This window comes from Oryx dammah, unplaced genomic scaffold (genome assembly GCF_014754425.2).
Source record: "Oryx dammah isolate SB20612 unplaced genomic scaffold, SCBI_Odam_1.1 HiC_scaffold_2, whole genome shotgun sequence".
Taxonomy (NCBI): Eukaryota; Metazoa; Chordata; class Mammalia; order Artiodactyla; family Bovidae; genus Oryx; species Oryx dammah.
Genome location: NW_024070186.1, coordinates 72,849,412 through 72,876,384, shown reverse-complemented (window position 1 = coordinate 72,876,384; position 26,973 = coordinate 72,849,412). Strand labels below are relative to the sequence as shown.

At 40.1% G+C, this 26,973-nt stretch overlaps 1 protein-coding gene across 1 annotated transcript in view; it reads left to right on the top strand.

Moving 5' to 3' along the window:
* MCF2L2 (MCF.2 cell line derived transforming sequence-like 2) overlaps positions 1-26,973 on the top strand; it is a 274,628-nt gene that overhangs the window by 236,426 nt on the left and 11,229 nt on the right. Inside the window, exons 23-27 of the mRNA XM_040265422.1 lie at positions 10,094-10,309; positions 11,156-11,248; positions 11,417-11,495; positions 22,384-22,417; positions 23,837-23,947. Of these exons, the coding sequence (XP_040121356.1) occupies positions 10,094-10,309; positions 11,156-11,248; positions 11,417-11,495; positions 22,384-22,417; positions 23,837-23,947 (533 nt within the window). The remainder of the gene's footprint in view (positions 1-10,093; positions 10,310-11,155; positions 11,249-11,416; positions 11,496-22,383; positions 22,418-23,836; positions 23,948-26,973) is intronic.

Below are 26,973 nucleotides of genomic sequence, written 5' to 3'. Positions count from 1 at the left end.
ATGATGGTAATATATGGACACCTGTCCTTCATCAGTGCTATACAGAGCATATGCCCTCAGCCACCACAGGATGGGCCTCAAGCATTGAGATGTCTGATCCCATCGCTAGTGTGGTCCTGAGAAAGTTGATACAAGATAACCTGAGTGATATGCAGCCCATCTCTTCCAAGTCATCCCCCAAAATAGAGCAATTTCCTCTAGTAACTCCAGTGATGACATGCTAACTGGAAAAGGCAACCATATGGCCTCAAGAAGAGTCAGAACAATGACAGGAAAGGGGTCATGGATGTGGGAACTCAACAATTCTAGGACACATAGCAACCCTAGGGCTTTGGCCTGGGAAATCAGCTGGGATTCTCACCTGTGTGCTCTACCTATACATGTCAGGTATGTCCTCTCTTCTCACCGCCCACTGACTGGTTTCCCCCCATCAGTCTCTTTTCCTCTTCCTCATAGTTTCTGGTGACTTACTTTCTCCATACCTCTTTTTCCTTATCATTTATTCCAGCTCCAGCCCTCTCATAACACATCTCACAGTTACAATTCCTGCTGCTTACTGCTTCCCCCTCAGATCTCCTCAGTTCTCACAGGGATCAAACTGGCCATCTGGCACATCTTTTTCACACCAGGCCTTTGTGGTCAGGGACTGGCCCATCTCTGGATTCACATCCTTTGTTCAATCACAACCATGGCTGTGGGAGGGATGAGAAGTATAGAAGTTGTAAAGGACAAAAACATTGCTGCCAAGGGTGGCCTTTCAGCCTCTACAGTCCATGCCTTGGCAGATACCTTAGTTAACATCACCCACCCTCTGCAGATCATCAGAGAGTATAACTGGGTTTGTTTCCTGCTTCCCCATTCTTCTGGCCTCTTTTAGAATTGCTTTTAAAAGCTGTGATGATAAAAGGAATCCAGATTGGAAAAGAAGTAAAACTCTCATTGTTTGTAGATGACATGATCCTCTACATAGAAAACCCTAAAGTTACCACCAGAAAATTACTAGAGCTAATCAATAAATGTAGTAAAGTTGAAGGATATAAAATTAATACACAGAAATCCCTTGCATTCCTATATACTAACAATAGAAAAACAGAAAGAGATATTAAGGAAACAATCCTATTCACCATTGCAACAAAAAGAATAAAATACTTAGGAATAAATTTACTTAAAGAAACAAAAGACTTATGTATATAAAACTATAAAATGCTGATGAAAGAAATCAAAGAGGACACAAATAGATGGAGAAATATACCATGTTCATGGATTAGAAGAGTCAATATAGTGAAAATGAGTATACTACCCAAAGGAATCTATAGATTCAATGCAATCCCTATCAAGCTACCAATGGTATTTTTCTTAGAACTAGAACAAACAGTCTCATGATTTGTACGGAAATACAAAAAAACTTGAATAGCCAAAGCAATCTTGAGAAAGTATGATGGAACTAGAGGAATCAACCTGTCTGACTTCAGACTATACTACATAGCTACAGTCGTTAAGACAGTATGGTACTGGCACAGAGACAGAAATATAGATCAATGGAACAAAATAGAAAGTCCAGAGTTAAATCCACACACCTATGGACACCTTATCTTTGACAAAGATGGCAAAAATATACAATAGAGAAAAGACAGTCTGTTTAACAAATGGTGCTGGGAAAACTGGTCAACCACATGTAAAAAAATGAAACTAGAACACTTTCTAACACCATACACAAAAACAAAGTCAAAATGGATTAAAGATCTAAATGTAAGACCAGAAATTATAAAACTCTTAGAGGAAAACAGAGGCAGAACACTCTCTGACATTAATCACAGCAAGATCCCTTATGACCCACCTCCCAGGGTAATGGAAATAAAAACAAAAATAAACAAATGATACATAATTAAACTTAAAAACTTTTGCACAACAAAGGAAACTATCAGTTCAGTTCAGTCACTCAGTTGTATCTGACTCTTTGCGACGCCATGAACCACAGCACGCCAGGCCTCCCTGTCTATCACCAACTCCCAGAGTCCACCCAAACCCATGTCCATTGAGTCAGTGATTCCATCCAACCATCTCATCCTCTGTCATCCCCTTCTCCTCCTGCCCTCAATCTTTCCCAGCATCAGGGTCTTTTCAAATGAGTTAGCTCTTTGCATCAGGTGGCCAAAGTACTGGAGTTTCAGCTTCAACATCAGTCCTACCAATGAACACCCAGGACTGGTCTCATTTAGGATGGACTGGTTGGATCTCCTTTCAGTCCAAGGGACTCTCAAGAGTCTTCTCCAACACCATGGTTCAAAAGCATCAATTCTTTGGTGCTCAGCTTTCTTTATAGTCCAACTCTCACATCCATACATGACCACTGGAAAAACCATAGCCTTGACTAGATGGACCTTTGTTGGCAAAGTAATGTCTCTGCTTTTTAATATGCTATCTAGATTGATCATAACTTTCCTTCCAAGGAGTAAGCATCTTTTAATTTCAAGGCAAATTGGAAGTGGTCAAACAGGAGATGACAAGAGTGAACATTGACATTTTAGGAATCAGCGAACTCAAATGGACTGGGATGGGTGAATTGAACTCAGATGAACATTATATCTACTACTGTGGGCAAGAATCCCTTAGAAGAAATGGAGTAGCCGTCATAGTCAACAAAAGAGTCCGAAGTGCAGTACTTGGATGCAATCCCAAAAATGACAGAATGATCTCTGTTCATTTCCAAGGCAAACCACTCAATATCACAGTAATCCACGTCTATGCCCCAACGAATAATGCTGAAGAAGCTCAAGTTGAATGGTTCTATGAAGACCTACAAGACCTTCTAGAACTAACACCCAAAAAAGATGTCCTTTTCATTATAGGGGACAGGAATGCAAAAGTAGGAAGTCAAGAAATACCAGGGCAAATTTGGCCTTGGAATACAGAATGAGGCAGAGCAAAGGCTAACAAAGTTTTGCCAAGAGAACACACTGGTCACAGCAAGCACCCTCTTCCAACAACACAAGTGAAGACCTTACACATGGACATCACCAGATGGTCAATACTGAAATCAGATTGATTATATTATTTGCAGCCAAAGATGGAGAAGCTCCATAAAGTCAGCAAAAAAAAAAAAAAAAAAAAAAAAGACCTGGAGCTGACTGTGGCTCAGATCATGAACTCTTTATTGCCAGATTAAGATTTAAATTGAAGAAAGTAGGAAAAACCACTAGACCATTCAGTTATGACCTAAATCAAATCCCTTATGACTATACAGTGGAAGTGAGAAATAAATTCAAGGGATTAGATCTGATAGACAGAGTGCCTGAAGAACAATGGATGGAGGTTCATTGTATAGGAGGCAGTGATCAAGACCGTAGTGAGGAGAAGAAATGCAAAAAGGCCAAATGGTTGTCTGAGGGGGTCCTTACAAATAGCTATGAAAAGAAGAGAAGTGAAAGGCAAAACAGAAAAGGAAACATATACCCATTTGAATGCAGAGTTCCAAAGAATAGCAAGGAGAAATAAGAAAGCCTTCCTCAGTGATCAATGCAAAGAAATAGAGGAAAACAATAGAATGGGAAAGACTGGAGATCTCTTCAAGAAAATTAGAGATACCAAGGAAATGTTTCATGCCAAGATGGGCACAATAAAGGACAGAAATGGTATGGACCTCACAGAAGCAGAGGATATTAAGAAGAGGTGGCAAGAATACACAGAAGAACTATACAAAAAAGATCTTCATGACCCAGATAATAACGATGGTGTGATCACTCACCTAGAGCCAGACATCCAGGAATGTGAAGTCAAGTGGGCCTTAGGAAGCATCACTATGAACAAAGCTAGTGGAGGTGATGGAATTCCAGTCGAACTATTTCAAATCCTGAAAGATAATGCTGTGAAAGTGCTGCCCTCAATATGCCAGCAAATTTGGAAAACTCATCAGTGGCCACAGGACTGGAAAAGGTCAGTTTTCATTCCAATCCCAAAGAAAGGCAATGCCAAAGAATGCTCAAACTACTGCACAATTGCACTCATCTCACACGCTAGTAAAGTAATGCTCAAAATTCTCCCAAGCCAGGCTTCAACCGTATGTGAACTGTGAGCTTCCAGATGTTCAAGCTGGATTTAGAAAAGGCAGAGGACCCAGAGATCAAATTGCCAACATCCACTGAATCATCAAAAAAGCAAGAGAATTTCAGAGAAACATCTACTTCTGCTTTATTGACCATGCCACAGCCTTTGACTGTGTGGATCACAACAAACTGTGGAAAATTCTTCAAGAGATGGGAATACCAGACCACCTGACCTGCCTCCTGAGAAATCTGTATGCAGGTCAAGAAGCAAGAGTTAGAACTGGACATGGAACAATAGACTGGTTCCAAATTGGGAAAGGAGTATGTCGAGGCTGTATATTGTCAAACTGTTTATTTAGCTTATATGCAGAGTACATCATGAGAAATGATAAACTGGATGAAGCACAAGCTGGAATCAAGCTTGCTGGGAGAAATACCAATAACCTCAGATACGCAGGTGATACCACCCTTATGGCAGAAAGCGAAGAGAAACTGAAGAGTCTCTTGATGAAAGTGAAAGAAGAGAGTGAAGAAGTTGGCTTAAAACTCAACATTCAAAAAACAGAGATCATGGCATCTAGTTCCATAACTTCATGGCAAATAGATGGGGAAACAGTGACAGACTTTATTTTTCTGGGCTCCAAAATCACTGCAGATGGTGACTGCAGCCGTGAAATTAAAAGACGCTTACTCCTTGGAAGAAAAGTTATGACCAACCTAGATAGCATATTCAAAAGCAGAGACATTACTTTGCTGACTAAGGTCCATCTAGTCAAAGCTGTTGATTTTCCAGTAGTCATGTATGGATAAGAGAATTTGTAAAGAAAGCTGAAGAATAGAGTGCCGACGAATTGATGCTTTTGAACTGTGGTGCTGGAGAAGACTTCTGAGATTCCCTTGGACTGCACAGAGATCAAACCATTCAGTCCTAAAGGAAATCAGTCCTGACTATTCATTAGAAGGACTGATGCTGTAGCTGAAACTCCAATACTTTGGCCACCTGATGCAAAGAACTGACTCGTTTGAAAAGACCTTGATGCTGGGAAAGATTGAAGGAGGAGGAGAAGGGAACGACAGAGGATGAGATGGTTGGATGGCATCAGCAACTCAATGGACAGGAGTTTGAGGAAACTCTGGGAGTTGGCTATGGACAGGGAGGCCTGGCGTGCTGCAGTCCATGGGTCGCAAAGCGTCGGACACACTGAGTGGCAAGGTGGCAAAAGAGACACAGATGTAAAACAGACTTGAACTCTGTGGGAGAAGGTGAGGGTGGGATAATTTGAGAGAATAGCATTGAAACATGTATATTACCATATGTAAAACAGATGACCAGTGCAAGTCTGAAGCATAAAGCAGGGCACCCAAAGGTACTCTGGGGCAACCCAGAGGAATGGAGTGGGGAAGTAGGTGGGAGTGGGTTTTAAGATGGGGGGACACATATTTACCCATAGCTGATTCATATCGATGTATGACAAGTGCCATCACAATATTGTAAAGTAATTAGCATCCCATTAAAATAAATTAATTTTAAAACAAAAAGCTGTGCTGGGACTTCCCTGGTGGTCCAGTGGGTAGGGCTCTGCAGGAAGTCCAGGTTCAGTGCAGTGGGCTCAGCATTTGATGCAGTGATCCTTTATGAAGACCCATGGGAGAAATTTCTTTCATATCTTATTAACAAGTTGATGTGCTTTTCCTGAACAACTGGTTTGAGTAAGTCTTCAGATATAATGAATTGTATAGCTCTCCATATTTCCTTGTGTACTGCCTGCTAGATCAGAGCCTAGTCTGCAGCATGTTCACATGGCTTTATTGTCTGTGTTTTATGTACATCTTCTTCATTATGTACATCTTCTTCATCTTATTGTTTTAAGCTCTATTTTTTCTTTGCCCTAATCTCCTTGGTTATTTTCTGTCTGCCTATTTTACACAGACATAAAATATATATTTTATAAGAACTGGACATGGAACAACAGACTGGTTCCAAATCGGGAAAGGAGTATGTGAAGGCTGCTTATTTAATTTACATGCAGAGTACATCATGAGAAATGCTGGGCTGGATAAAGCACAAGCTGGAATCAAGATTTCTGGGAGAAATATAAATAACCTCAGATGTTACCACCCTTATGGCAGAAAGTGAAGAAGAACTAAAGAGCCTTTTGATGAAAGTGAAAGAGGAGAGTGAAAAAGTTGGCTTAAAACTCAACATTCAGCAAACTAAGATTATGGCATCTGGTCCCATCACTTCATGGCAAATAGATGGGAAAACAGTGGAAACAGTGAGAAACTTTATTTTGGGGGGCTCCAAAATCACTGTAGATGGTGACTGCAGCCATGAAATTAAAAGATGCTTACTTCTTGGCAGGAAAGTTGTGACCAACCTAGGCAGCATATTAAAAAGAAGAGACATTACTTTGCTGACAAAAATCCATCTAGTCAAAACTATGGTTTTCCCAGTAGTCTATGGATGTGAGAGTTGGACTGTAAACAAAACTGAGTGCTGAAGAATTGATGCTTTTGAACTGTGGTGTTGGAGAAGACTCTTGAAAGTCCCTTGGACTGCAAGGAGATCAAACCGTCCATCCTAAAGGAAATCAGTCCTGAATATTCATTGGAAAGACTGATGCTGAAGCTGAAACTCCAATACTTCGGCCACCTGATGCGAAGAACTGACTCATTTGAAAAGACCCTGATGCTGGGAGGGATTAGGGGAAGGAGGAGAAGGGGATGACAGAGGATGAGATGGTTGGATGGCATCACTGACTCATGACATGGTCATGAGTTTGAGTAAACTCCGGGAGTTGGTGATGGACAGGGAGGCCTGGCATACTGCAGTCCATGGGATTGCAGAGTCGGACACAACTGAGCAACTGAACTGATCTAATTTTTGAAATGAGATGGAGTATAAATCAATTTTTAAATAGAAACTACTGAATACAGTTGTTCCTGTGGCAGATATTAAACACCTTCTTTTGCCAGCCTTGACTAAACATATTTCCTGCACTATGTATGTCTGAGTAATATAAATTAAATGGTTAGAAAAGAAGACAGCATTCACTGAGGGCTGGAATGGTTACATTTAAGTGGGTGCAGGAAGTATGTGGATAGAGTGAGTAACTTCTCACAGATCCTTATGAACCCATCACCCACCTGTCTTAGTTTGCAGTCAAGCTGAGTTTGTGCAACCTGCAATAGGAACATCATGCTTTTAGGAGAGAAGGCCTTGAAACTGGGGTTCTTACTCCTCAGTGAGGACTTCACTCACCACATTTACCGCATGTAAATTTTATAAAGGAAAAAGAGGAAAACAGTACTGAAATTAAGACACACACACCATAAAAATGATTCAAATTTATTGCCTTGAGCTTTTTATTTTAGACTTTCAGATATGCAGTCATTTAAAAAAGGTATTTACAGTTCAATATACATAATATTTTTTAATGCCTATTAATGGTACACGAGTTGTTGTTGTTCAGTCGCTAAGTCAGACATGACCTCTTTATGACCTTATGGACTGCGGCACACCAGCCTTCCCTGTCCTTCACTATCTCCCGAAATTTGCTCAAACTCTTGTCCATTGACTTAGTGATGCCATCCAAGCACTCATCCTCTGTCATCCCCTTCTCCTCTTGCCCTCAATCTTTCCCAGCATCAGGGTCTTTTCCAATGATTCAGCTCTTTGCATCAAGTGGCCAGCCAAAGTATTGGAGCTTCAGCTTTAGCACCAGTCCTTCCAATGAAAGTTTGGAGTTGATTTCCTTTAGGATTGATTGGTTTGATCCTCTTGCTGTCCAAGGAACTCTCAAGAGTCTTTTCCAATACCACAGTTCAAAAGCATCAGTTCTTCAGCACTCAGCCTTCTTTATGGTCCAACTCTCACATCCATCCATGACTACTGGAGAAACTATAGTTTAACTATGATATGTCTGCTTTTTAATACACTGTTTAGGTTTGTCATAGCTATTCTTCCAACGAGCAAGCATCTTTGAATTTCATGGCTGCAATCACTGTCCACATTGATTTTAGAGCCCAAGAAAATGAAATCTGACACTATTTCCACATTTTCCCCATCTATTTGCGATGAAATGATAGGACTGGATGCCATAATCTTCGTTTTTTGAATGTTGAATTTTAAGCCAGCTTTTTCATTCTCCTCTTTCACCTTCATCAAGAGGCTCTTTAGTTCCTCTTCATTTTCTGCTATTAAAATGGCATATCTGAGGTTATTGATATTTCTCCCAGCAATCTTGATTCCAGCTTGTGATTCATCCAGCCCAGCATTTCACATGATGTACTCTGCATTCAAGAGTACATAATGTACATTATATCTAATAATAACTTTTAAATTGAGAGGATTTATCTTAGTTAGATATAAAACAGGGAAATATCTCTGTCCTGGTCTGATTCAAATAATTTTTTCTTTTGGCGTTTTAATTCAGGGAAATAAATTCTTTATTATCTACTTTAATTATATAGTTTTTTTTTTATAAATACTACATTTCTAGCTCATCACACTCCGTTACTTTTAGAGAGAGCTTCAGACAAGGCAGGATCACCTCATTTGGACTTTCAGCCAGACATTTGAGGGTAGAAGGAGAGGCATCATAGTGAGTGTGTGCCTTAGAAGCAAAAAGATTCGACCAAAAACAAACAAAAAAATTGTCATTTGGGATTAAGTTTACACTGTTCACTCACTATGAAAAATGCAGTTGTTGTTTAGTTGATAGGTTGTGTCCAACTCTTTTGTGACCCCACAGCCTGCCAGGCTCCTCTGCCCATGGAATTCTCCAGGCCAGAATACTGGAGTGGGTTGCCATTTCCTACTCCAGGAGGTCTTCCTGACTCAAGGATCGAACTTGAGTCTCCTGCATTGGCAGGAAGATTCTTTACCACTGAGCCACTGTTGCTGCTGCTTCTAAGTCGCTTCAGTTGTGTCTGACTCTGCGACCCCATAGATGGCAGCCCACCAGTCTCCCCCATCCCTGGGATTCTCCAGGCAAGAACACTGGAGTGGGTTGCCATTTCCTTCTCCAATGCATGAAAGTGAAAAGTGAAAGTGAAATTGCTCAGTCGTGTCTGACTCTTAGCGATCCCATGGACTGCAGCCTACCAGACTCCTCCATCCATGGGATTTTCCAGGCAAGAGTACTAGAGTGGGGTGCCATTGCCTTCTTCGACTGAGCCACTAGGGAAGCCCAAAATGCAGAGTTGAATGTAATTACCATTTCCTTTACAATGTTATAAAGATTAGGTCATCCTAAGCTTTCTCTTTCAGAACAAATCTCATGTTCTTATGTTCTCATGTTGCTGAGGCAGATGTTAAAATACATCTGAATTAGGATGGAACCCACAGATTACCAAAGATCTATACTGCAGCAAGGATACTGGCTCTCCCAAACATAATTAAAATATTAATATCTTGCCCTTATTAAGTAGTGTCATATCAAAAACAAAGAAAATGAAATGGAATTCTGTAGCTAAAAATTAATTATAAGATAAAAATATCAGAGTACCAATACCTTTAGTTCAAAGTATTTCTAACATGCTTTATGTTTATTACCTTATGCTGCTGCTGCTGCTAAGTCGCTTCAGTCGTGTCCAACTCTTTGCGACTCCACAAACAGCAGCCAACCAGGCTCCCCTGTCCCTGGGATTCTCCAGGCAAGAACACTGGAATGGGTTGCCATTTCCTTCTCCAATGCATGAAAGTGAAAAGTGAAAGTGAAGTTGCTCTGTCGTGTTCGACTCTTAGCGACCCCATGGACTGCAGCCTACCAGGCTCCTCCGTCCACGGGATTTTCCAGGCAAGAGTACTGGAAGGGGGTGCCATTGCCTTCTCCATATTACCTTATACTGCTGCACTATTCCTTATTAACTGAATGACACCATGCTGATTGAAGCTCATAAAATTGTAGTTTTGGTAAGTGACAGATTAGCCTGACTGGCACTTGTAAGATTGTAAATGTCAAATAAGCATGCTCTGCAATTTGACAGCTTCTTTTTTATCAAGTAATTTAACAACTCCTTTTTGTGTGTATCTGTGTTTCCCAAAGGATGATATTGGAAAATTTGGCAAATTGTTGATGCATGGTTCTTTCAACGTTTGGACAGTTCACAAAGATCGTTATAAGATGAAGGATTTAATTCGATTCAAGCCCAGCCAGAGGCAAATCTATCTATTTGAACGGGGAATAGTGTTCTGTAAGATACAGATGGAGCCCAGTGACCAAGGCCTGTCCCCTCACTACAGCTTTAAGAAGTCTATGAAGGTAAAGGTGTCCTATTGCACTCGGGAGTCAGCACAACCCTGTGGAGAGAAATATTGTTATCTTTACTTTATAGATAAAGAAACTGAAGCTTAGAGAGGCGAGCTTAACTTATCAGATGCCACAAACAGCGAGAATCCACCCAGGTCTGATTCTAGAGTCAGAGCTTGTAATCAGTCACTAGATAGGCCCAGGGCTGGCACAGGTTGCCTTTGTACTGGGTAGAGAAAAGGGACCCTATGGCAGCCTATCTGGACAAACTAATTAAAAAGTACCCTCCTTTGTCCAGGCAGAGGATTAAAAGTCTTAGAGATTAGAGCATGGGCTGAATTTCTCTCAACCATGCATCTTTTCATACAAATGTAGGCAACACCTGATCCTGGGGATCTAGGAACCCATGTCCACACCAACCATTGCCTCTTGCTTGTATGAAAAATATTTCATAGCTAGCAATCACATATACACATACATGCTCTTGTGATTAAAATTGTTAATTTATTCATAGTGCTTTTTATTTATGTTTCATAGTGGACACTAATTCAGTTACTATTATGTAGAGATTTGTGAAATACTTAGGTATTAAAGGAGAGATCACCGTTTTGCTTAAAGTTGAAGGCTACAGCTGTGCCTGTGGAATGATATAATTTGTGTTGTCCTCTGAAATAGACAAGATAAATGACACAAGATTGTCTTTTATGTTCCTTGGGGTTGTTAACAGAGAACAGTAAAACACTTAGAAGAAAGATGGAAGAAAAGAGATCAAAGGTAGAAAGAATTGGAGTGACAGACAGGGATAATTCTTAAATCGGAAGAGATGGCATAGAGAATTTTCTTCTTTGTTTACCATAGTTGATGACGCTTTCAATTCGCCAACTTGGAAGGAGGAGCAACAGAAAGTTTGAAATTGCCAACCAAAATGGACTTGAAAAATACATCCTACAGGTAAAATTCATGCCTTTCCCATAGGTGTCTCTCCTCTTTCCCTACCGTGTTCCCATAACTCAGCAAGTGTTTTTTTATCTCATTCTAAAATTCACCCAGAGAATAAAAGTCCTGTCCAATTAATGTACCAGGTGATGATATTCAGTATTTTCTTATCTGTAATTGCAGGCAGCTTCAAAAGAAATCAGAGATTGTTGGTTTTCAGAAATAAGTAAATTATTGATGAAACAACAAAACAATATTAAAGGTAAGTTTACCCTTGCTGACCTCAGTTTGGGGATTATACTGATTCCAGCTTTGTGTGGAATCTGTGGAGGTGTGGAGATTGGGGATATTGTTAAAGAAAATGATTTGCCTAAAAAATAACTGTGGGCACATTTTCATAGTAGCTGGAAGCACCTGTGCTTGCTTTAAATTGTGTAGGGGTTTTGCAATTGTGTGTATGTGCCTTTTAGACATGATCTCACCTACCCAATTGTCCAGACCCAATTTTCTCAATCAGAAGTCAACAATATGCAGCCCAGAGGAGAGTCCTCATCAGAACTCAGCCAGGCTGGCACCCTTATCTCAGACTTCCAGCCTCCAGAACTGTAAGAAAGAAACTTCAGTCATTTATAAGCCATCCAGGATATGGTATTTTGTTATAGCAGCCTGAATTAAGACAGCAGACTTGATGGAAATCAGTTGGCCATAGATACAGAATTCTTGGTTGACAGTCTTTTTCTTAAAGCACTTTTGTCATCCCACTATTTTGTAGCCTCCATAGTTTATAGTAAGAGTTAAGCTCTTTACTTATTAAAAAATATTTGCATGATACAGGTTGCTTTTCTCTTGCTGCTTTCTAGATTCTCTCTCTCTTTTTTAATTAAAGGGTCATTGACCTACAAACTATGTTTGTTCCAGGTGCACAGCTTAGTAGTTCAGTATTTCTATACACAAAATATTGCCACAATATATGTCAAAAGGTATACTGTCTGGGAATTCACTGGCAATGCAGTGGTTAAGACTCCACACTTCCACTGCAGGGGCACAGGTTCAATCCCTGTTCAGGGGACTAAGATCCTGCATGCCACACAGCATGGGCAAAAAAAAAAAAAAAAAAAGTATATTGTCTATGTTTTCCTTCAGGAGTTTTATGGCTTCAGGTCTTACATTTAAGTCTTTCATTTATTTTGAGTTTATTTTTGTACATGGCGTGAGAAAGTAGTTAATTTTGATTCCCTTGCATGTAGCAGTCCAGTTTTCCAACACCATTTGTTGGAAAGGCTGTCTTTTCCCCAGTGTATATTATTGCCTCCTTTGTGATAGATTAACTGTCTGTGTGGGTTTATTTCTGGGCTCTCTATTCTGTTCCATTGATCTGCGTGTCTGTTTTTGTACCACTACTACGTTTTTTGATTACTGTATCTTTGTAGTATTGTTTGAAATCACAGTTTGATATCATCAACTTTGTTCTTTCTCAAGATTGTTTGGCTATTCAGGTCTTTTGTTTCTATACAAATTTAGAATTATTTCTTTTACTTCTGTGGAAAAATGCCATTGGTATTTTGAGAGGGATTGCATTGAATCTATAGATTGCCCTGGGGAACATAGTCATTCTTAACAATATTGACTTCCAGTCTGTGAGCATGGTATAACTTTCTATTTGCTTGTGTTGTCCTAAATTTCTTTCATCAATGTCTTATAGTTTTCTCTCCTTGGTTAGATTTATTCCTAGGTATTTTATTCTTCTTGATGCAATTGCAAATTAGATTTTTTCTTGATTTCTCTTTCTGATAGGTCATTGTTAGTGTATAGAAATGCAACAGATTTGTGTATATTACCTTTGTATCTTGCAACTTTATGGAACTAGTTGCTTTCCCCTTGATGCTTTTAATTTTGCCATTTTAATTACAACCTGTCTTAGTGTGGATATCTTTGGGTTCATCTTGTTTGGGACTCTCTGTGCTTCTGAACCTGGATGTCTGTTTCCTTCCCCAGGTTAGGGAAGTTTTAAGCTATATGTCTCCAACTTCTCTCTCTCTTCTTCTAGAACCCCTAGAGTGCAAATGTTAATATACTTGATGCTGTCCCAGAGGTCTCTTAAACTAGCCTCATTTTTTACAATTCTTTTTCTTTTCTCTGGCCAGCTTGGGTGATTTCCAGTATTCTGTCTTCCAGTTTGCTGATCCACTCCTCTGTATCATCTAATCTACTGTTGATTCCTTCTAATATATGTTTAATTTTAGTTATTGTGTTGGATACGACTGAGCGACTTCACTTTCACTTTTCACTTTCATGCATTGGAGAAGGAAATGGCAACCCACTCCAGTGTTCTTGCCTGGAGAATCCCAGGGACAGGGGAGCCTGGTGGGCTGCTGTCTCTGGGGTCGCACAGAGTTGGACACGACTGAAGTGACTTAGCAGCAGCAGCAGCAGCTCTGCTTAGTTCTTTATATTTTCTAACTCTTTAAAAATTGCTCTCTATGTTCATCTATTTTTTTAGCTCATTCAGCAGAGGGCATGGCAACCCACTACAGTATTCTTGTTGGAAGAATCCCCATGGACAAAGGAGCCTGGTGGGCTATGGTCCATGGGGTCACAAAGAGTCAGAGATGACTGAGCAAACTAAGCACAGCACAGCACAGCATTTTATTAGCATCACCTTGAGCTCTTTATTGGGTGAATAAGTAATAATTATTGCTTAATAGTTCTTCTAGGATTTTATTCTTGTCCTTTCATTTGGAACATTTTCCTCTGTCACCTCATTTTGCCTAACTTTCTGTTTTTATTTCTATATATTCTATCAGTTATGTTTCCCAATATCAGAGATGTGGCCTTATGTAGGAGATATTCTATGGGGCCCAACTTCTGTTTGATCACCAGAGTGATGTGTTCTAGGACTGCCTCTTCTGTGAGCTGTATGGACTTTTCTGTTGTGATGAGGCTGACTACTGTAAGCATACTTGTAGCCAGGGCTGGCCCCCATCCCAATTGGCTGCCAGGTTCTGCCTTTTTGAGGATGCTCCTTGCCTTCTGGCAAGCAGTACTAGGTCCTGGTGCAGTTGGCTTTGTGACTCAGGGGTTCCCAGGACTAGCGCTGGCCCATTAGTGAGTGGGTCTGAGTCCTGGGCCCTCTGGTGGATGAGGCTGGGTCCCTGAATGACTTGGGGATTCATGGGGTCTTAAGGCATCAGGCCTGCTGGTGAGTGGGGCTGTTTCCCAGAACCAATCATCTAGAGGGAAGATTCCAGAATGGCACTTGCCAGCACCGGTATCCTCATGGTAGAATGAGTTCCTAAATATGGCTGCTGCCAGCATCTGTATTCCCAGGGAGTTCCTAGTTTCTTCCTACCTCTCTGGGAAGTTCTACAAGATTAGCAAGTGGTCTAACCCAGGATTCTTTCAAACTATTTCTTCTGCCCTGGGTCTTAGAGCATGTGAGATTTTGTACATGCTCTTTAAGAGTAGAGTCTCTATTTTCTAGTGCCCTCTAACTCTCCCAAAAGTAATCCCCACTGGCCTTCAAAGCATTTGACTCTGGGGGCTCATCTTCCTGGTGCAGGACTACTGAGCTAAGGAGCTCAATGTGGGGCTTTTACCCCTTGCTCCTTGGAGTGAACTTCTGCAAGTGTGATTATCCTCTTGTTTGTGGGTTGTCTACCGAGTGGGTATGGGTTTTAACTCTACTGTTTTTCTGCCCCTCCTATTTATCTCATTTTAGTTCCTTCTTCATATCTTTAGTTGTAAATAACTTTTTCTGCTAATCTTCAGGTGTTTCTTATCAGTAGTTGCTCTATAAATAGTCGTAATTTTTATGTAGTCATGAAAAGAGGGGATCTTGTGGTCTTCCTAATCTGCCATCTTGGCTATCTCTACTTTCTTTGACTTTTGATGGTTTGATCATATTATGTATAGGTGGGGGCCTCTGAGTTTTTATTTCTGGAGTTTTTAGATCACCTTGAATGTGTAGATTAGCATTTTTCTTTGAATTTTGGAAGTCTTTGGCCATTATTTCTTCAAGTATTAATTTTTTCAGTCCCTTTTTCTGTCCTCTGGGACTCCTGTTAGGTGTATAGTGATATGCTTGTTGGTGTCCTACAGGCTTTTAAAGCTCTGTTTATTTTTTCCATTCTTTTTCTTCCTATTCTTCAAATTGGGTAGTTTCAACTGACCCATGTATAAGTTCTCTGATTCTTTGCCTGCTCAAATTGGCTATTGAACCACTGTAGTGAATTTTTCACTCCAGTTTATTATACTTTTCAATCCAAAATATCTATTTGGTCCTTTTAAAGTATAATTTCTCTCTCTTTATATTTACTATTTGATGAGAGTTTGTTTTCATACTTTAGTTCTTTATATATGGTTTCCTTTCATTAAACATTTTTTTTAAGTTGATTTAAAGTCTTGGTCTGGGAAGTGCAATATCTTGGCTTCCTCAGGGACAGTTTCTATTGATGCCTTTTTTTCCTGTGTATGGGTTATGGTTTCTTATTTCTCTGTATGCATCATAATTTTTCTTTGGAAACTGGACATTTAAAATGACATAATGTGGCAGCTCTGGAAATCAGGTTCTCCTCTATCTCCAGTGTTTGCGATGATTGCTGTCTGTGGTTTATTTAGTGACTTTTATGAAATAATTCTATAAAATCCATATTCATTGTCATGTGTGGTCACTGAAGTCTGGTTGGTTCATGGTTGGGCAGAAGTTTTCTTAAACACCTGAAATCAATAAACATTCCGGTCTTTGCCAAGAATTCTGTGTGGACTTTAGAGCACAACTTTAATACTCAGTCAGACAGGTGACAATTTCCTTAGCCTTCACTTATTTTTTGTACAAAGTCTCAAAATCAGCTGAGGTGAGAGCATAACATCTTCTAAGATTTTTCCTTAGTGTGTGCACAGCCCTTGGCGTGTACACAATGGCCATCTAGAATCTCCAGAATATTTGGAGTTTTTCAAAACCACTATGGATTCTTATGTTTTTCCTTTTACTTTTTGATTATTTTATTTTTGCCCCAGCTGTTGTCCAGTGCCTCAAGCAGCCAAGAAATTAAATAATCACCTCTAGATATTTTCTCAAAGGGCCCTGGGGAAAAGGCTTTTCACACTGAGCAAGCTCTTGGCTGGTTAATAAAGACAGCCTTGCAAGTAGGATAGTCCAAGGAACCCCCAGACAATCAAATAATGACAGTTTTCCGGGAATGAGACTTTGAAGGGGGTCCCCATTCTGCCCCCTCCTAGAGCTGCCAGCTTGCTAATTTTCACCATGATTACAGATTGTTGGTTTCCAAGGCCACTAAGAAAAAGGAGGAGAATGGGACTAGGGTAACTAAAACACCACAAAACTCACTGGTCATACTGAGATTCATCCAGTCTTCTTGAACTAAGGCTCTCCTGAAGCCTTTGTTTAATTTCCAGTGTTCTGAAAATATTGTGGCTGTTTTTGCAATTTTTTTCCATGCTTTCATTGAGGAGCAAATTTTTGGAGGTTTTTTTATCCCAACACAATTTTCATAGATTTTATTCACTGTATTCCCTTTAATCGCTAAAAATCATCTTTGAGTAGGCTTTATCCTTCACATGTGTCTTCTCAAGTGTTATTGGACAGGAAAATCCAAAACAAGCTTCATCCATTGAGTTCCAATATTTCTTTCAGGTAATGTTGCTAGGGTTAAGGAATGCTAGTTTCACGGGAAAAACCTATCTCCTATCATTTATACTGGCAACAGTTTTTGTTGTTTAATGAGGAAAATTATATACACATGTAAAGATAACTTTGTCCTCAGACTTAGCAGTAATGAAACCATTTTACACTCTTTCTGTGTCTCCTCTGATCGTGAGCTTGTCAGGAGGATGTGTGGGTGAATGTGTATCATAAGATGTGAAAAAAAGGTAACTAAGAAGTGTGACTGGATAACTAGCACATCAATTTTCAGTCATGACCAAGAGACCTAAGTTCTTGATTTAAATTGTAAGCCTCTGCCAGGAAATGTAACAAGATCATGAAGTTAATTTTAATTTATATAAAGGTAAGATGAGGGGAAAGATATGATTTAATTTTGCCTTTGAACTATTAATAATATGCTAAATACATGTTATGGTAATGGAATATGAGTACTCTGGAAGCATAATACAGAAAGATATAAGAACCCTAGTAGGAAAAGTTACTTATTTTCCCCAGAAACAAACATTCTAATTACAATATTGTTCTAGAAATCCTTACTGTCTAGATCAGTGTTTCACGAAGGGTGGTTTAGGGAAAACTTGCACTGGAATTGCTTGAAGAGCTTGGGTCAAATGCAGGTTCCTGGGTCCTAGCCTAGAACTGTAAAATTAGGATTGCTAGGGTTTATGCTTGGAAATATGCATTGTAGTTTATTAAAGTTTCTGGGAAGAAGCCTTAAACAATTTTTAAAAGAGCTTTATTGAAAAAAATACAGCTTTATTGAGTTATAATTGACATAATAAATTGCACATATTTAAAGTATACAATTTGGTAAATGTTGACACATGTCTACACCTATAAAAGCATCACCACAATCAAGATAATGAACACCTCTTTCATCCCCCAAATTTTCCTCATGTTTCTTTTTATTACCTTTCTCTTGTACCTCTTTTATCCCTTTACAGCTCTCCAAGTGATCACTGATCTTCTATCACAATAGATTATTTTGAATTTTCTAGAATTCCATAAAGAAACATATAGCATGTACTTTTTTGGTCTAGTTTCTCCACTTAGCATAATTATTTTGAGATACATTCATGTTTCTTTGTGCAGCGATAGTATATTCCTTTTAATTGCTGTGTAGAGTTCCATTGTTTGGATGTACCTCAGTTTACATATCCTTTTACCTCTTAATGTATATTTGGTTTCTTTCCACTTTTGAGGTGCTAATGCTGCTTTGAAGATTTGGGTACAAATCGTTTTGCAGACGTATGTTTTCATTGTTCTTGGATAAATACCTAAGAGTGTAATGGTTAGGTCATATGGCAGGTGCATGTTTAACTTTTTAAAGAAATTGCTAAGCTCTTTTCTAATATGGTTATACCATCTTATACTCCCATAGCAGTATATGAAAGTTCCACTTGCTCCATGTCTCACCAACGCTTGGTATTGTCAGTCTTTTTTCATTTTAAGCCTTCTAATAGGTGTGTAGTAGCATGTTACTGAGGTTTTAAGTTGCTGTGATTAACAGTTGAGCATCTTTTTGTGTGCTTCCTTGCCATCCATATATCTTCTTTGGTGAAGTCTCTGTTCAAATCTTTTGTTCATTGTTTTCTTATTATTTAGTTTTGAGAGTTTTTAAAAAATATATTCTGGATGCAAGTCATTTATTGAATATGTAATTTACAAATATTTTCCTTCAGTATGTAGCTTAGTTTTTCATTCTCTTAAGAGTATCTGTTTAGGAGAAGAGGATTTTAATTTTTATGAAATCCAATATTTTTAAAATTAAGATCATACTGTGGGTGTTATGTGCAATAAATATTTGTTTAAAGATAACAAAGATTCTCTCCTATGTTTTCTCCTAGATATTTCATAGTTTAAGTTTTACACTTAGGTCTCTGATCCATTCTGAGGGATTTTTATGGTATTTGCTATGAAGTGTCAATCAAAGTTCAGTTTTGTGCACATGAATGATTGTTCTACTACCATTGTTGAAAAGACTCTTTTTCCACTAATTGACTATTTATACATGTGCATCTATTGCTGGATGCTCTATTCTGTTTAATTGATCTAGTTTTCTATCTTGACATCAATACTTTACTATCCTAGATTTCTATAGTTTTATAGTGTCTAAAATCAGATTGTTTGAATCTTTCAACATTGTTTTTCCTTTTTAAAGTTGTTTTGGCTATTCTATATCTTTTACATTTCTGTATATATTTTAGAATCTGTTGTCAATTTCTACAAGAAACCTTGCTGGGATTTGGATTAGGAGTGTGTAAAATCTGTAGATCAATTTGGTGATAAGTGCTATCTTAACAACAGTGAGCTTAATCTACAATCTAAATTTTAACTAGATCACCCAATTCTTCTTTGCCCCACAGAAAAACATTTGTTGTAAGATCTTGGTATTCATTCAGTTAATAACTCAGAAACAAATTTAAGTCTTCCTCAAGCCCTAGCACTCTATGCTCTAGGTTGTGACAGAAATGTAAAATATAGATAAGAAGCAGAAACAGACACTAGCAAGTAGTTTAGACTGAAAAAAGCAATCAAACTGAACTGAAACATCAGCCCCGAGGTGTGGTTCCGGCCCCTTTCATCTTCAGACAGGCAAACAGAGGATCAATTTCACACAACTTTCCAGCAGCAGAACCAAGTCCCCTGAGCCTGGCTTACCAAGAAGATCTGATGAAATGTCACTTCAAGTGATGCCAACAGCAAGGGCTCTAGGAATTCAGAGAGGCCTCTGCACCCTGTGACTGAGTGAGCAGGAGTGGGCCTTGGGCTGGTCCCTGAGAGGAGATGAGACTCTGGGTGGAACACAGACTCAGGGACATCAGGCAATAGGGGAGGGAGGTTCCTCAGGCAGGTGGTCAGATCAGGAAGGTCAGGACCTCAGCCCCATCACTTTATACAGCTCTACACCCTGAAGCCTATATGCAGGTCAGAAAGCAACAGTTAGAACTGGACATGGAACAACAGACTGGTTCCAAATAGGAAAAGGAGTCTGTCAAGGCTGAATACTGTCACCTTGCTTATTTAACTTATATGCAGAGTACATCATGAGAAACGCTGGGCTGGAAGAAGCACAAGGTGGAATCAAGATTGCCGGGAGAAATATCAATAACCTCAGATGTGCAGATGACATCACTTTTATGGCAGAAAGTGAAGAGGAACTAAAAAGCCTCTTGATCAAAGTGAAAGAGGAGAGTGAAAAAGTTGGCTTAAAGCTCAACATTCAGAAAACGAAAATCATGGCATCTGGTCCCATCACTTTATGGCAAATGGATGGGGAAACAGTGGAAACAGTGTCAGACTTTATTTGGGGGGGCTCCAAAATCACTGCAGATGGTGACTGCAGCCATGAAATTAAAAGACGCTTACTCCTTGAAAGGGAAGTTATGAGCAACCTAGATAACATATTCAAAAGCAGAGACATTACTTTGCCAACAAAGGTCCGTCTAGTCAAGGCTATGGTTCTTCCAGTGGTCATGTATGGATGTGAGAGTTGGACTGTGAAGAAAGCTGAGCACCAAAGAATTGATGCTTTTGAACTGTGGTGCTGGAGAAGACTCTTGAGAATCCCTTGGACTGCAAGGAGATCCAACCAGTCCATTCTAAAGGAGATCAGCCCTGGGATTTCTTTGGAAGGAATGATGCTAAAGCTGAAACTCCAGTACTTTGGCCACCTCATGCAAAGAGTTGACTCATTGGAAAAGACTCTGATGCTGGGAGGGATTCAGGGCAAGAGGAGAAGGGGATGACAGAGGATGAGATGGCTGGATGGCATCAGCCACTCGATGGACATGAGTTTGAGTGAACTCCAGGAGTTGGTGATGGACAGGGAGACCTGGCGTGCTGCGATTCATGGGGTTGCAAAGAGTCAGACATTACTGAGCAACTGAACTGAACTGAACTGAACACCCTACAATGTGGCATCCCTACAATGCCATATCCCACTCTCTTAACTAAAGGGAATTACAGAGTCAGAGAGGCTGTGGGCTGGAAAGAGAAGAGTGTGACCCTTGCGTGGGACATAGCAGCACAGGTCAAGGAGGGCAGCAGGCACCGTGGTTTGGGACAACTTCTACACATACTTCCCTTGTGGCCTAACCCCCTATAACCAGGAGGCCTTGGTACACCAAAGAAGATCAGGCTCACTGGGAAGGGGCTCTGGTCACAGATGGCTTTTGCAGGGCAGCATGCTGCCTGGTATAATGTCTCTCCCTGTCCTGGCAGGCTCCAGAGCCAAAGCAGGAAATCCAGGCCGCAGGCCCATCCTAGCACCTGGGCAACTTCCACCTGTCACATGGGTAATGAAGGTGGACCCAGGAACCTTTGAAAATCACCAAGCTGCCTCCAAGAGACCATGTTCAGTGATGACCTGGAGCCAGGCTTGAGAGGTTCCTGGGTAGAGTGGAAGTAAATGAGGTTGAGAGAGAGGGAAGGTAAACCTCCAGTATCATAGGTAAACCTCCAGTATCATACTGAGGCGTTAGGCTTTAACACAAGTGTAGGTGGCGAGGGCTGCTGGAGGTTGAGACCTGGTGCTGTTCTCACAGGCTGGAACAACACCCAAATGAAGAATGCGATTCTTATCACTGTCCCAGAAACTCATGCTGTTTCCCTCACCAAGTCAGGTAATTTGGGCTCAGGTGGAAAAAATGAGCACTTAATGTGCACATTGCTTATTCCTTTGTTCAGGGAACTCACTGCAGAATCCTGGATGGACCAAGAGTCTAGGCACACAGGGAATGGCAGGGTGGCCAGAGAAGTGGGAGGGATGCCAGGCCCAAGTAAGCCAGGATTGCAGAAAGGTTTTGCAAATGGCTAGGAGAATAAGACCAAGACCTACACACTTTAATACATTTTTATAGTATTCTATGTGTCTGATGCTACTGCTAAGTTACTTCAGTCATGTCCGACTCTGTGCAACCCCATAGACGGCAGCCCACCAGGCTCCCCCGTCCCTGGGATTCTCCAGGCAAGAACACTGGAGTGGGTTGCCATTTCCTTCTCCAATGCATGAAAGTGAAAAGTGAAAGTGATGTTGTTCAGTCGTATCCCACTCTTAGCAACCCCATGGACTGTAGCCTACAAGGCTCCTCCATCCACGGGATTTTCCAGGCAAGAGTACTGGAGTGGGTTGCCTTTGCCTTCTCCATTCTACGTGTCTACATGTGTATAAAATCAACGTGTAAAATCTATTCAAATTGGCTTATGTTTGAGAGTTAAAAAGTGAAAGTGTTAGTAGCTCAGTCACATCTGACTCTCTGAGGCCCTATGGACAGTAGCTCAGCAGGCTCCTCTGTCCATGAAATGCTCCAGGCAAGAGTATTGGAGTGGGTTGCCATTTCCTACTCCAGGGATCTACCCAACCCAGTAATGGAACTGTCATCTCCTGCTTTGCAGATGGATTCTTTATCAGTTGAGCTACCGGGGAAGTTATGTTTGAGAGTTCTGAGGTTTTTTTTAATTTCATACCAAGGACATCTACAGTTTGAAGCAAGCACTAGGTGTGTACTCATTTTTTAAGAGGTGTCCAGTGTTGCAGATAGTTTCTATTGATTCTAAATAATTATGTGTGTTCAGTCGCAAAGTCATGTTTGACTCTGTAACCCCAGAACTGCAGCATGCCAGGCTTCCCTGTCCTTCATTCTCTCTCAGAGTTTGCTCAAACTCATATCCATTGAGTCAGTGAAGCCATCCAACCATCTCATCCTCTGCCACTCCCCCATCCACATAATTGCTTTCACTGATTTTGTTCATCACTTAGTGTATTACAAGGGATTTCCAATTAAGTTTTAATTTAGTTTAACTTTTCTAATTAAAAAATATTAGCTCCCTGGCCCCACTGCCAGCCTCCAGCATCTTTCCCAATGCTAGGTTGCTGAGTTGCAGTTGAGTCATACCTGCCATTTTGAAACCTACTGTAAATGCTTTTTCCTCTGGCTGTTTTCTGTAACTTTTCTATGGCCTCCAATTCTACTCCTATTGTCACCTGGCTGCCCTGCCTCCTACTTTGCTGACTAGGCAAGTGTACCCTCTGCTGTTAATTCATTCAGCTTCTCTCTTTCTACCCGGAACTCTCCTGATCATCGTCCTTCCTCTTCGCATTCCTCCTTATCTGGAGGAGGATACACTCATACTTCTTTCAGGGTTCAGTTCTTTCTGGTGCTCCTTACCCATCTATTCCTGCCCACTTAGAAACTCTGACTCTAATTCCTCTCCCTGTTCCAAGGCACTCAGGAGGTACCCAATAAACACTTGCTGAATAAACCCGTAGCCTGGGATCCAGTTCAGGTACAGCCTGCTTAGTAGAGGCTCCCCTAAAATAAAGAGAGATGATAGTGACAGGAAGGGGTGAGGGCTCTGGGGGACAGCCGAGTCTATTTCCCTCCTCTCTGTACTTACTCCCTTAAGGAGTACCTCTATCGCAGTATTGAATGTGCTGTATTATAATTTTATGATGTGTTTAACTTTTTCTCCCCACTAGACCATGAATTTTCTCTAGGGCACAGAGGTTCTTATTAGTTTTAGTTTTCCTTGGGTTTCATATTATACAAGAACCTGGCACTCAGGTAGATGCTCAGTAAATGTTTAGTGAATAAATGAAAGAACTGATTGAATAATCACATCAGGCTAGCAAACCACTCTGTAAGAAGAGCTAGGAGGTGATAAGCTTTAGCTCATCTCCTCACCTCTCCCATTTCAAGATTTGCAGCCAGTTAGGTGTTAACTATGTAATCTGGCAGGTGGAATCCCTTTAACATTCCTTTGTTAAATGTCATCCAGAGATCTGGGGCAAGTCTTAGACCACAGGTTGAGGAAGAATAGGAAGCAGGTCCATAAAGCTTTAGCTGGGGAAAATCTGAGCCAATACCACTCCTGCCGTAGAGAACCAGTGTAGGGAGCTCACATGTTTTTCTCTAAAGCAAAGGCAATGAAGTGGAATTTGTACCCTGGATTGAAAACATGGAAAGAGCTACCAGTAGCAAGGAAGCCTTAGTCGCCATCACATGTAGGATTCAAGATAAGATCCAATGGTAGAGTGGAGCATGAAATCAATGGGGGTGACGCCAGCTGCTTAGAAGCTGAGGAAGATAGTACCCGAATCTCAGCCCTTCCTTAATCATGTGAGTAAGAAGAAAGGTATAAAATCAACTTCCTGTTATTCATTTGCATAGATCCAGTTAGGCCAGAATGAAAATGAGGGCAAATATTTCACATTAAGAAGTAATTTCCTCATTGGAAGAGCTGTCCTCTTAAGGAAATGGTTGTAGGCTAAGAGCATTGCCAGCATGCCACTGCTTTGGAAGAAAGACACCGAATGGGGGCGCTGTACTTTTTGCTCTATCCGGGATTTATGGATTTCATCTCCTCCCAAAGCTTTCCCTGAAAAGGTTAGGAACACTTGATCAGTCAGTTTTCTGGTAGGCAGAATTGGGCATGGGGTCAAAAAGAAACAAATGGGGAGGCATTTTTATATTTTGTATTTTAATGGCATGATAGATTATGTGTTTATTGGGCTTGAATGTGCTATTTATGTTGTCGTTTTTTTCCTTCCTTGACTATTTAAAGATAATCTTTCCCAAAATACCTTCCTTATGCTTTTTCTACTGCCTGTAATCGAAGCATTAGGAATTTAGTATTTGAGTCTTTGGTTTTAGATTATCATGTGATTAGTTTGGTGGGACATGAGGGATGTCTTCAGGCATATACTTTATTTGGAAAAGGCCTCTAAAAGGAGTTTTAGTTTAAAATACATTTATTGAGCATCTATAAATTACAAAAAGCCATTAACGAAACATGTACAGCCCACTCCTACTCCAGAACAAGGCTAACTAGTGTATGTTTCTTATTCAGACTTCTAGAGCCTTGGATGCTAATAAGCATGAAATGGCAAATTAACAGGAAGATAGCCACATAATTAAGAAATTGAATATTCCATTTTGGTTAACAAATATTAATGGCAATGGCATTTAATTAGGCAGTCCTTCTCAACTAGGGTGTATATGTGTGTTATAAAATTTTATATTTGAAAAATGAAAAATAACATATTTTCTTCTTAGTACAGACCAGAAAAAGTAAGGCTTGAGAAAAATTATGGCTGATGAGAGTTCATAGAATATAATCCCTAAGTTTTCTTTGTATGATAAGGCCTGTCCTTCCATGTAGCAGAATCTCTAGAAGGTATGAAATTTTTGTTTTTCTTTACTGTGGAGACTTTGTATTAACTTATGGGGAAAAAAAGCATTTTTAAGAAAAGATAAAACCAGATTTTCATCTCCTAAATAATTGGCTTTATCCTCCAATACTGTCTCTGATCAAGTCATATCTTGGCTGCCCACTTAACCGGTGACTCCAGTTTATCAAGTACCATTAGAAAATTGAGTTTATCCATTTTGTCTAGTCATAAAGTATGTTTTGTTCTTGAGGTTGTTTCATGTTCAAGAATCTCTTGAAGAAAACAAAAGATCCTTTGCTTGAGGACAGACAAGTCAACATTGGTACAATCTACAAATAGCAGATATGAGACTGTTAATAAAGTTATAACTCCTCCTTTATCCAAAGCATAAATATGCAAATTGTCCAGGTGCCTTTCTTTGCTTCCTTCTGTCTCTGTCCAGATGGTTGAGGTCATCAGACCCAAAGACATAAAGTAAGCAGAAGAACAGCTGACATTTAGTGAAGGGTGTTCCAGTCTAGGCTTGGTTGTAGACTGCGTCCATATATATTTATGTATACCTGTGTGTGTGCACACGCATGCACACACCTTAAATGCCAGGAAAGCAGGTTGGTTTCAGGAGGCAGAAAGATATAATGGTAATAACTCTTAGGTTGACATGACCTTTGGTGACTTTTTTACCAGCTAAGTTCACAAAAACTTGTTAGCTCTTCAAACAATTGGCTGTTGCAGCAAAAAAACTGAGAGTTACATGGTAAACGTAGTATAGGACACTAATGTGGTGAGGATGTGGAGCAATAGGAACTGTCATTTGTTGCTGATAAGAATACAAAATAGGACAAAGAGTTGGGCAGATTTTCACACAGCTAAAATAATCTTACCATGTGGTCCAGTAATCATACTCCTTGGTACTTACCTAAATATTTACCAAACTATGGTACACCCATACAATGGGATATTATTCATCAGCAAAAGGAAATGAGCTGTCAAGCCTTAAAATGATATGGAGGAAACAAATGCATATTGCTAAGTGAAAGAAGCCACTCTGAGAAGGTTATATACTGTATGATTCCAACTATATGACATTCTGGAAAAGAGAAAATGAGAGACAATGAAAAGATCAGCAGTCACCAGGGGTTCAGTGTAGGGGGTGGGAAATGAGTAGGTGGAATGCAGGAGATTTTTAGGGTACTGACAGTGTTCTATATGATATAATCGTGGCTGTGTGGTGTTACGCATCTGTCAAAACCCACAGAAGGTACAACACAAAGAGTAAGCCCTAATGTAAGCTATGAACTTTAGTTAGTAATAGTGTATTAATACTTGTTTATCAATTGTAATGAATGTACTGCACTAACACAAGATGTAAATAATAGGAGTAACTGTGGGGAGAGAATGGTGAAGGGTCACATGGAAACACTCTGTACTTTCTGTTCAGTTTCTCCATAAGCTTACACCTGCTCTAAAAATAAAACCTACTATTTTTTAAACTTAAAAAACCTACACACCGTAGTATAGTAGAGACTGTTGAGACCTCATCCTGATCCTTTTTGTTAGTCAGTTGGGATCTTCAGCTGACCAGAGCCATCCATCCAAGAAATACTTGAGAGCTTACGGCCTCTCTCTAGGGCAGCATTTCTGGCTGATTCAGGGCACAAGGTGGCTCAGAGGTTAAAGTGTCTGCCTCCAGTGCAGGAGACCCAGGTTCGATCCCTGAGTCGGGAAGATCCCCTGGAGAAGGAAATGGTAACCCACTCCAGTATTCTTGCCTGGAGAATCCCATGGACAGAGAAACCTGGTAGGCTACAGTCCATGGGGTCGCAAAGAGTCGGACACGATTGAGCGACTTTCCTTCCTTTCCTTCGGGCACAAAAGCTAGCCCTT